This window comes from Scaptodrosophila lebanonensis, unplaced genomic scaffold (genome assembly GCF_003285725.1).
Source record: "Scaptodrosophila lebanonensis strain 11010-0011.00,11010-0021.00 unplaced genomic scaffold, SlebRS2 tig00000145-arrow-arrow-pilon, whole genome shotgun sequence".
NCBI classification, from domain to species: Eukaryota; Metazoa; Arthropoda; class Insecta; order Diptera; family Drosophilidae; genus Scaptodrosophila; species Scaptodrosophila lebanonensis.
Genome location: NW_022060590.1, coordinates 1,413,635 through 1,425,837, shown reverse-complemented (window position 1 = coordinate 1,425,837; position 12,203 = coordinate 1,413,635). Strand labels below are relative to the sequence as shown.

The following is a 12,203-nucleotide window of genomic DNA, read 5'->3' as shown; positions in this document are numbered from 1 at the left end:
ATTGTAAAATTATTTATATAATTATAAAATTATTTATACTTATAATTAATTTTATTATATTATTATAATTATTTTTAAATTATTTATATAACAGTTGCATTTGTTCGTGGGCTTGAAACTTTATAATTGAAAAACATGAATTGTGCAAAATTGGAGTGCCAAATTTAACTACACCACCAACCTAATATAAAAAACAAGTCCCTCAACGAAAAATTTATTGACGGCAGTTGTGCGCAGGACTCGAGACAAGCCACATATTTCTGGCGCCGAGCGAATAGAGCTAAATAAAAATAGTAAAAAAAAATCTTACAGATAAAAAAACAATAAATAATTAAATTATTCCTGAATTTGATTAATTTTAAGCTGATAGAGATAGCATCCATTCAGTATTAATATGAGACGATTGCTCTATACACTTTTTATGCTCTGTGGTAAGTATAAGGGATGATGGGGGTCGCTTTGCCCAAAATAAAGGAAAGTCGTAGTGAGATAGCTGGCTGAGAGAGTAGAAAATCAATACTTGAGCTGATAACAGTTTATACAAAGATTTTATTATTTTTACAGTTACCACTGGGCAAGGCCTGCAGCTGAGTGCATTTACAACAAAAACTCCGAGGGTCACTAAATATACGACTAAATCGCCATCGGTAACTAATAAATGTGAAATATTTTTGACGCTTAACGACTACCATTTGCTTCTTCAGGTTACGTCAATGAATCACGACGCAACCACATCAACCTATCGTTTTAACGCCACAAATGGTGTCACCTGTATACTAATGCAGGTTGATGGGTTGATAAGTATTAAATATAGAAACAAAATGAACGAAGATGTAGAGGCAGATTTGTACATGCCCGACAACCCTCTATTAAGCGGTGAATGTGTGGAATCAAACTTAGAAATCCTATCAATGGATTTCAAAGGCTTTAAACTCTCTATGACATTCAAAAAGGTTTGTAAAAGTTTATTCATACCATCTCATGCAGTTCGTTCACCAAATTTAAAATTTGTGTAACTACATTTTCAATTTATAAATGTAAAGTGTAAAATGTGCTGTTGTAAATTTTTACCAACTATACTAAGAAGTAAATATTTTAACTTCTATCTTTAGTCCAAAATGTTAATATGTTTTATTTTTATATTTAAATATGCCATTTGGATTCTGATATTCTTAGTCTTCTGGTGGTGAGGGCTGGTATATTCATCTGTTTGAGCTTTCATACTCATCTTCCAATCAACTCTTCGAGCATCCCGATCGCCCTGGCCTTGAAGTTAAGTTGGCTTCACCTTCCCACACGCCCATGTACTTTCCAACGCCGGTGGGAAAATCATACGTTTGCGATAAGGAACAGACGGTTATCTTATATGAACCACACGATTCTGGGGATCAGTCCGGACACATAGCTCGCCTGTATCTACGAGACCTTCATATGCAAAGTTTCATGTTCAAAGAAAGCGGTAAATGGGGTCCATCATTCCATTGCAGTGCTACAGGTTCTTATCGGGATGAGACCGCACCGTTAGCTGTTGGTACAGCCCTCGCTGTTGCTGTTTTATTGATCGTTTCGGGGTACGGCGGCTGGAGGCAAGTACCAATTTTTATATAAATGGTTTGGTATGAAACTTACCTTAAAAAATAACCTCTTTTTGTAGATACTTTAAAGTCAAGAAAGTACAGTACGGATCTATGGAATAAACAGTAAAACCTACAGGCGGAACTCGAGGGATGCGCTAATGTCAAAATATCTAATTGTTTCCAATTTCTTTGTATACATATATAATTGTTTTCTTTCATCTTGGGTATTATAATACATATAAGTATAACACGATTTAGTTACAAGGGTGTTCTCATTTCAGAATTCGATCAAACTGTGCGAAATCAAAATAGGGGACTTTTCTTAATTCGACTAATTCGTTTTACAGAATTAAGAAAATTTTCCATTTGGTTGAATTCGGGAACGGGGCCAGGCCTGTAATTAAGTATTAGAAAAAATTGCTATATTTAAACACAATTTAAATAACTTAAAATTGAAAAGTCTTCCATATCGTTAATGAAAGCAAACGTACAATTATTCGAATATGTTTAATATAATCAATGTAAATCATATATGAACTTATGTATGCACGCTTTACAATGAAACGCTTAAATTAATTTGAAGAATTATTTATGATGAGTAACAAGCGTATAGTATTTTGCAGCACATTTCCTAAGTATCTATAAAAAATTCCAAAGTTATATAAATAACAAGTAGAACTATAATTTCTGTCATAAGAGTGTTATTATTTATATTTTCTTCCCTACAAACATAAATGATCCCTTTTACCCAATGCCAACATTCCAAAGCAGGAACAGTAGTAATACTATAATTGTCCACTATAGTTAGTTGTCCACATTTGTAACACCCCTAGAGAAGAATTATTGACCATAAGCTATAGGTACATATAACATACTCAGATAATAGAACGACTGAGAGCAAACAAATCAGAATACCATATTACATAAATGTCATAGAAACGATATGATTCGGGAAGAGATTTTGCTTGAAATATTTTTTCTATATATCCTGTATACAGGCATACCATCGATGGCAATGAGCATCATTCTTCTTAATCAGCATGACGAGAGAAATCTATCCAGACATGCCCGTCCCTCTGTCTTTCTTGGATGAACGTCTGGATTTAAAAAACGCACATTAATCGAACTTGGTATATAGACGCTCCTAATTTTTCCCCTCTCTCAGTAAGGAATTATACTGCCATGCACTCGAATTGGGACAAGCTTTTTTTGTTTTTGTTTTGGGGTTTTTATAGCCTGGGTATGTATGTAACAGGAAGAAGGAGGCGTCGCAGACCCCACAAAGTATATATATTCTTGATCAGGATGACAAGGCGAGTCGATATAGCCATGTCCGTCTGTCCGTCCGTCCGTCTGTATAAACGCAAGGATCTCAGAAAGTATAAGAGCTGGTGTGTTTTTAGCATAGTTAAAGGCAAAACTGTGAAAATTCATAACTCTTAATCATTATAAGCTAATTGTAAATTTGAATAGTTCCCTGCTTTAAGGCAGTCCTTTTCCCAAAAGAGAAAAACACAAAACAAAAGCTAACAAATCTTGTCCCTATTCAAGTGCATGGCAGTGTATATTATGTACTTAGGTTAAAAAGTTCACCAACAAGGCAAATGTATGGAAATATAAGTACGTATATAAGTTCAATAAAACAGAGTATACAAGAAGTCCATGTCTGCTTCGCTACATCGCATTTGTGAGGGCACTACATTGTGGTTATTTAAAAATATAAAATGTAATCAATCTGTGTCCACAATAATTCATTTTTCCTAGCTGAATATCTGTTTTATTTTCTATTAAATGCTCCACACGGCCCATGAAACATGCTTTTGGACACAACCCTATGCAAGACTGGATCTTGATCTTTAGCGAGAGCTTCCGCTGATATCATCTCATTAAATTCATTAGGTATACTTTCGTTCCTGTTCGTTTTTTTACTAGCAGGTATTGCCCGTCTTAACCCGGCTCAATATAATGTTTCCAATTGTATTTATTTTGTGTGTGCATAACCTTCCCATATGCTTTCACCCTTTAAGTTACCAGTAGGAAGGCATTTAAGGTATTTAAATGAACATTTTCTGTTCTTGACAAAAAATTGTTCAGTAGTCCGTTACATTTTTGTTCTTGCCAAACTATTTCGTTAAACGAACATGACCACTATAACTAATATTTTTTAAAGCTCGTTTTCCCCCCTTTGGAGCTAGAATTTTCCAAAAGCCTTTCTTAGTGTGCTCCTACACTATGATGGATACTATGAAAGGATACTTGAGTCAAAATTTCATCTTTTACCGTTTGGGCTGTGCGTTGATCACCAATTAGTCAGGACAAACTGTTTTATATATAGAGAAACCGCAACGTTTTACGATAGACTATGTGCAAAAAAAGGGGAATAATTATAAGGGTATATCCTAATTTTAAATTCACATTTGAGTCTTTTCGTGTCATATTGAGTCAATACGGTCACGCACAAACTCGGAATATGAAACACGGCACTCGTGTCAATGCCGTGCAGCGATGAGCCACGATCAAAAAGCACTGGCACCGATACCATCAAAATATCGAAGTTTGAATGCAATAAGCAGAATATTTAAATAACAAAATCTAATTATTTATTGACATCAATAAGAACAAATCATATACATACATACATCTGCCCGCAATACGAAGCAGAATATGCGTAGCTCCGTTATTCGGTTTCTGCTTTACTATCGCTTACGCAGTCGTTGTCTAGCGACGATAACTGTAAACTTTTGGCGTTTTGCCTTTGCAATTAACATTAAATGGTCAAAACGAAAGAAGAAGAGCGAGCTAATGACTTGCAGTTGTTGTTGTTTTTAGAGCATTATTTTTTTTACAATCAAACAACTGTGTTCGATTGCCCAATGTATACATTAATACGAATGTACATACATGCTATATTCATACACAGGCATACATACATACATATGTATGTTTCTCTTTACTTTTTCAACCGTACGTAGAGAACCGCACACATAGAAGTTGTAGAAAGTTGTAGATTTAGTTACGTAGATTACATTATCCAAATTTTAAATCGATCGGACTAAATTTATAACACAAACTTTTCATTTGAAATAGTGAATAAATATTAAAACCCCAATAATTCAAGCTCCAACACAAATTTCGAAAATCTAAGTATGCAGTTTTGTTTGTATTCTTTAATTGATTTCAGAAACCAAATTTTATGTCGATCGGCTAAAAAATGCGGATTTTTCAAACAAACTTTGGATCTCGTTTTCTCCCCTTTGGAGCTCGAATTTTCCAAAATCCCTTCTTAGTGCTCATCTACACCATGATGGGATACCTGAGCCCAAATTTCAGCATCCTAGCTTTTACCGTGTAGGCTGTGGGCTGTTGACGCGGTTTGCTTTTGTGCCCCAACATTTTTTTACAGGAAAACTCCCATATTTTAGGCCCCAAAAAATATCAAAAAACCAAGTATACAGTTTTTCTTGGAATTGTTCTGAGAGTATACAAACTAAGTTTAAAGTTAATCAGATGAAAACTGTAGATTTTTCATACAAACGTTGGAGCCTGTTTTCCCCCCTTTGGAGCTCGAGTTTTCCAAAATCCCTTCTTAGTGGGGACCTTGACTATGAAAGGATACTTGAGTCCAAATTTCAGCTTCCTAGCCTTTACCGTTTGGGCTGTGCGTTGATCACCAATCAGTCAGTCAGTCAGGACAAACTGTTTTATATATATAGATATGTAGATGACCTTTCGCGGAGACCTTGCAAACTTGATTCGCGTTCATCGGCATTTTCAGCTGCTCTTTTTCGCTCACATTTTTATAGCCAGAGTTTGAGTTTTTTTTTCGATGCATCCCCCCACTCCCCCACTATCAGTGATTTTCCATAACCCCGTAGTTCTTTGAATTTCAAACTTCAATTTGTTATTTACAACCATGTACTTATTATGTACTGATAGGTTAATTATGAAGAAAGTTAAAGCCATAAATATACTCTCTGCCGAAGCTCTCTTTTCGCAGCTGTTGTTACAACAACAAAGGTTTCATTTTTCCGGACTTCCCCTCAGCAATTTGCGAAAACGCAAACTCATTATTGAAAAATTACAACGCCAATGTTTGAGAAGCGCATCTGATCCCACAAAAGAATTATATTGCTTATTAAGAATTAAATTTATATGTAACATTTTTCTAAAACATTATTTGGAATAAATTCGACTAAAATTACGAGCAGTTGAGACGATCTATGTTTTCCCTTGCAAAAACTAGCATTTTAAATTGAATATAGAAATTACCAAAATGTACATACATTTTATTTCCCTGATCCGTATTGTATATTCAAATGACAAATTATGACCATTCACATTTTCGCTAACAAACAGACTTACCAACACAATTTTCGCCAAGTTTCATATTAATACACAGTTATGACACACTTATTTGAAACAAGAATTGCGTCAATTATATATTTTATTTTTAACTTTCGTTTGACTCACACCTTTGGACTTTACAAATTGTGATGTTCGAAAAATGTAATGTTCCATTTGGGCCAATGGGGCATCTCTATTGTGCGGTAGTTTTGGATGCTGTGTGTGAATGCTGGTGTTTTAAGTAAACTTTTAGAAATTTGCTAATTTAAAAATATTTCCGTAGGATATGCAAAATATTGTTGATGCAGATTGTTCAGAAAAACTATAAGGTTTATATTCCAATGATTATTTGTATTTTGAAAAATGTTTTTGTTAGTGTTTTTAATCAAAACTCCTAGCAAAGCAAACAAGATTTGAAACATCCCAAAAAAATTTCTGTGGCCTCAAGGCGAAACTTGGGCGGAAAAGATTTCAGTGGCATCCCTGTATAAGACCTAGGGACATCAAATTTGAAGTCTAAGATGCCTTATGTGAATACGCGGAAAATGTGTTTTTTGGAAAATTCCCTCAACCCCTCCTCTCCCACGCAATTAGTGGTCTACCATAGCTCCCTTAATTCTTGGAATTTCGAACTCAAATACCCCCAATTAGTGATTATGTGTCCATATGCCAAGTTTCATTATTATAGACCGATTTAACAGGAAGTTATAGCCATAAATATAATTGTTGCCCAAGCGCTGCCCGCAGCTGTTGTTGATGTTGCTGTTTGGTTGACTGCAAACATGCTCACACAGTCACGCATAGGCATGCATACACTCACATAGACACAAGTCCTTCGTAAATGTCTAATTATACACCCTTTACGTGAGCTCAAGTACCGAGAAAGGGAAAATCGATCCTAAATTTTTATACTCTGTACATGAAATGTACAAGAGTATATTAGGTTTCCGCGAGCCGAAAAATATAACAGGCAGAAGGAGGTGTGGCAGACCCCACAAAGTATATATGTATACTCTTCATCAGCATGACGAGACGATTCGATCTAGTCCTGTCTGTCTGTCTGTCCGTATGAACACCTGGATCTGAGAGACTATAAGAGCTAGAGACACCAAATTTTGTACAAAGATGCCTTATATGTGTACGCTGTGCAAGTGTGTTTTATTTTTTTGATTTTCCGCCCACTTCTTCCTTATGGGGGTTTTCCCGATTTTCCATTCGTATAATCGCCTATATCTCGGAGACGATAAGACCTAGGAACACCAAATTTTAGTACAAGATGCCTTTTATGAATACAAAGAAACTGTGTATTTTGGAATTTCTCTACCTCCCTCCTCTCCCTCGCAATTAGTGATCTCACATAACTCCCGTAATTCTTGGAATTTTGAACTCAATTTGGCTGGCAAAAATCCTCTAACTGAACCCTCCTCGAGGGTGCCGGCTGGGCAATGGACACTGTATTTGCCTCGGAGAAAACGGGCTATACCTAGTGTCACTTGCGCGCTTACACCTTAGGCGATGCGGTGTCTAGCAGAGACGAAGGATCGTGTACCCTAACGGCAGGGGCGCGACCACTGGAGTCATGGTTAGAGGTGCCTGGCGGTAGGCATAAAACGCTAGGGGTGGGGGGAGGCGAAATCCTCTCAGCGTGTCGCCAGCGGTCACACCTCTACCGTGGTTGGAGCAGGCCACGATAGTTGCAAAGCTACTGCCAAGACGACGACAACAACGGAAGAGCGCAAGAAAATGCTCTGCAGCAGTGCCGTAGGCTCTGACTGCGAAAGCATATCTACAGAGGCCGAGGAAATGCTTCTGCTCTCCCCAACCCCGGCGGGCATCGAAACCTCTAGCAAGGTCGTGCCCAAAAGGACGAAGGAGGGCATGAGAGCGAAGGCCCAATACAAGGCAGCCCTGTAGATTAAGGCTCGGCTCAGCAGCAACAGCAACCTAACCGCAGAGGAGAGGAATAAACTGGCCTGGGCTGATCAGAAAATCGAAGAGGGAAGAAAACACTTTGCCCAGAAGTCCTCAATGCAAGCAACGAGTGGAGAGTATGCTAATAAGGTCGAGGAGCAATTAGCCATGAAATGCCAGCACTCGGCAGAAACGGCGGCAGAGGTACCAGCCAAGATGCGGCCCTGTCAACAACAACGCCAAAAGGCGATGGTCAGCGATGTGGTAAAACGACATCTAGTCGTAGCCCTCATCGACGGTGCGGACCCCAATGGCAAGATCACGAAGGAGCAGTGGGCGACGGTAGAGTCAAAGCTGCTTGAAGCTCTGCGGATGAGGATGGCGAACTCAGAGGCAGCTCCCACCTCTTTTGATGGTGCGGGCTGGCTCAATGGAGTGAAAATCCTGAGCTGCAGAGACGACACGACATTAAAATGGGTGACTGAGGTGGTGGCATCGATGGATGCCCCGTGGGAGGGAACTAAGCTGGAGGTAGTTGACAGGACGAGGATCCCGTCTGTACCAAAGGCGAAAGTCTTCTTCCCACGCATCCTGCCAGTGGAGCAGACTCTCAATCTGCTCAAATGGGAAAATCCAGAAGTGCCGACGGCTGATTGGCAAGCGGGCAAAGCCCGATAACAAGGGTCAGCATGTGGTCCTGCAAATCAGCAAAGAAGATGAGGATTTGCTGTACCCAAGATTCGGAAAGATGGCGTGGGGCGTAGGAAGTGTGTACCTACGTCTTAAAAAGCGCCACCCGGACGACGAAAACGCAAACACGCTAGCGGCAGGAGAGGTTGAAGAAGACCTGGGGCTGGAGAGCATGCTAGACAGCGCTTTCAACCTCGCCCAGGAGAGCACAGTGGACGAAGCTGAGTCTTCCGAGGACGGCGACACAACGCTGGTCGGCGAAACGGCGTCGGAAGCCGCGCGACCGAAGAAGAAGGAGTCCTGCAACACTGCAGATACTCCAGATAAATCTGCATAAGAGCAAGCTGGCGTCGGCAGAGCTCCTTCTAGCCCTGGAGGAAGGACTTGCCGACGTGGCCTTGGTCCAAGAGCCTTGGATAGCGTCGGGAAACAAGGTCTCTGGGCTAAGAACCCCCAGCTTCACCACGCTCCACCCGACAACAGTAAGTAGAACAAGAACAACCATCCTCGTGAGGAAAGGTATCTACTCGTACTTACTGTCTAATTTCAGCACGGATGATCTCACAGTTGTGGCGATTGAGGATGGCAAGGGCAAGCCAATGCTCTTGTCCTCCTGCTATATGGCACATGAAAGGGAGGCGCCGCCAGAAGAGCTACGCAGGCTAGCAGAAGAGGCATGCGCTAAAAAGCGGCCCCTGATAGTCGGGACAGATGCCAACGCTCACCACACGGTATGGGGCAGCCCAGATACCAATGATAGAGGTGAGTCACTCTTAAACTTTATATTACTTAATAGCATAAGTATAGGAAATGTAGGGGAGGTACCCACATACGTGGGACCAACCTCTTCCAACGTTCTTGATCTTACGCTTCTCTACGGCGCGGACGCGCAAATCTCTGAATGGAGAGTTATTGATAGTCACTCCCTCTCTGACCATAAATACATTCTATACAAAGCCAATTTCCGTCAAGACCAACAAAAAGTATCATTTAGGAACCCCCGGAACACAAACTGGGAAAAGTTCAGAACAATACTGAGTAGGGGTCTAGGCTCACCACCTATTATAACGTCAGTGGAGGGTATTGAGAAACTGTAAAAACGCTCACCCGAAACCTGAATATTTCCTACGAGAAAGAGTCAGCTAATGAAAGAAGACGGTTCTTGGACAGATGACAGCAGAGAAGCAGCGGTCGCTTTACTAAAGACGCACTTCCCGGGCTGTATGGATGATACAGGAAGCAATATGGATGATACAGGAAGTAATATGGATGATATGACTAGGATCCATCTGAACTCATCACGCTGGAGAAATTCGGGTATTGGGCTCATTCGGGAGTTACAAGTCCGCCGGACTAGATGGCATATTCTCAGCTATGCTGAAATCAACTAGAGAAGAGGTGGCATCCTGGCTACTCTCACTATAAGAAGCATGTCTGAGGTTTTGCTATGTACCAGTAACCTGGAGGACTGCACGGGTCATATTTTTGCCGAAAGCAGGCAAATGCAGTCACGTGCAGCCGAAAGACTACAGGCCGATAAGCCTAACCTCATTCCTACTAAAAACACTAGAAAAGCTTCTGGAGCTCCATATAAGGGAGAGTCTCTCTCCACCCTTGGAATCCAACCAACACGCCTACTCTAAAGGGAAATCAGTGGATACAGCGCTACACTCCCTGGTAGCCTGCATAGAAAAAGCTCTTCACCACAAAGACTATGCAATGCGAACGTTCTTGGACATCTCTGGTGCATTCAACAATGTGTTAACAGATGCCATCATGCGAAGTCTCAGAGCCAAAGATACACACGACGCAATATACACATGGATTCAAAACCTGCTGGGCAGCAGACGGTTCCATGTGGAATGGGGAACCACAATCATAACCAAGAGGGTACATGGAGGCACACCACAAGGTGGAGTCCTATCGCCGCTACTTTGAAATCTAGTGGTTGACGAACTGCTCAAACAATATCGCGGGAAAGCCCCAAAGATAACTGCCTATGCTGATGACATAAGCATAATTATCACGGGAAAGTGTCCATCGACTATCAGCTCAGTCATGGCCACAACTCTGCAAAAATACTAAGGTGGGCTACAGGCGTAGGACTGAGCATCAACGTAGATAAAACGGACCTCATTCTCTTCACAAAAAGATACAAGGTACCAAGATGGGACCCACCGAGGGTGAATGGAACCCCGCTCACCCCGAAAAAGGAAGTCAAATACCTCGGCACAGTGTTGGACAGCAAACTGACGTGGAGGGCCAATGTCGAAGAAAGAGTGAAGAAATCAACAAATGCACTCTATGCATCGCAAAAGATGCTGGGTAGCACATGGTCCGTCCAATACTGTTATATGGGATATTGGTATGGTGGCAAGCCACGGAGAAGTCCACATACTTGAAACTGCGGCTGGCACCCGTATGCATCACAGGAGCGCTGAGAACCACCCCGACCAAGGCTCTAGAGACGTTACTCGGAGACACTCCGCTTGACATACACGTGCGCCTACTTGCGAAAAAGACAGCTCAAAGACTTTGCGCAATAGGAAACTTCGCCCTACAGGGCTATGGACATAGCTCGATCGGCAGGGAGCTCCTTAGTAGTACAGACTACACTGCCCCGCAAGCAAGCTGTATACTGTGCAGAGCCAGTACTCAAACACTCGTATAAGCTGCCGGACCACTGTAGCATCTTCCAGGCGGATGTATTCGCAATAGGGAAGGCTGTAGAGGTAGCACTCCAACTGCATAACACAGAAGAATGCATCAACATCTTCGTGGACAGCCAAGCAGCCATTAAATCACTACAGGCGCCAATCATTAGCTCCAAAACGGTCCTGGAAAGCAGGGAATCCGTGGATAGATTAAGCGCCAGGAAGAAGGCGCACATCTATTGGATCCCCAGCCACCAGGGCATTGAGGGCAATGAGATGGCGGACACTCTAGCTAAGCAAGGTATCGATCTGGCCCGGACCGATATGAACTACCTACCTATACCACTTAGGGAGCTCCATAGCAGATGGGAGCAGCGGTTGAGCACCTTGTATGCCACTGCCCAGCGCTCTATACTTACAGAACCAGGTACCTAAACGCACATACTCTAGCCTCATTGAAGAACGAAGCTTAATGTTCCCCTAAAGCACTGCTGGCGTTTGCAAAACAAAGCAAGCTGCTAATGGAATTCTAGCGATAACCCCCTACCGACCTCCAACTATCCGGCATCGCTAAGGACCACTTAGGTCTATGTGGGGCTGCAATCGGCAGCCCACCGGGTCAACCTAACCTAACCTAACTCAATTTGAACTCAAACACCCCTAGTTAGTGATTATGTGTCCGTATGCCTAGTTTCACTATGATAGACCGATTTAACAAGAAGTTATAACCATACATACATATATTTGTTGCCCAAGCGCTTCCCAAGCGGTGACCGCAGCTGTTGATGATGCTGGTGCTTTGGTTGAATGCAAACATGTTTACACAGACATGAATAGACGCGCAAAGATATTCATACATTCACATAGACGCAATCGCTTTGTAAATGTGCAATTATACACCCTTTACGTGAGTTCGAATACCGCAAGAGGTAAAATGGTTAAATTTTTTTATAGCCTATACCCAAAGGGTAAAAGGCTATATTACTTTTGTGCGAATGTATGTAACACACTGAAGGAGGCGTAGCAG

The 12,203-nt window shown here is 41.3% G+C and overlaps 1 protein-coding gene across 1 annotated transcript; it reads left to right on the top strand.

Moving 5' to 3' along the window:
* The first annotated feature begins 255 nt into the window (after positions 1–255).
* On the top strand, positions 256–2,261 carry LOC115629404 (lysosome-associated membrane glycoprotein 5). Its single transcript, XM_030525865.1, has 5 exons — positions 256–431; positions 565–647; positions 705–953; positions 1,177–1,586; positions 1,655–2,261. The coding sequence occupies exons 1-5, from the start codon at positions 395–397 to the stop codon at positions 1,695–1,697; spliced, it is 822 nt and encodes a 273-aa protein (XP_030381725.1). The 5' UTR covers positions 256–394; the 3' UTR covers positions 1,698–2,261.
* The last annotated feature ends 9,942 nt before the right edge of the window (positions 2,262–12,203 follow it).

Bases quoted from the DNA above. Each gene is read 5' to 3' on its own strand.
- LOC115629404 (XM_030525865.1), top strand. From the start codon at position 395: ATGAGACGATTGCTCTATACACTTTTTATGCTCTGTG. The intron at 432-564 runs GTAAGTATAAGG...TTATTTTTACAG, and splicing joins TACACTTTTTATGCTCTGTG to TTACCACTGGGCAAGGCCTG. The intron at 648-704 runs GTAACTAATAAA...TTGCTTCTTCAG, and splicing joins ATACGACTAAATCGCCATCG to GTTACGTCAATGAATCACGA.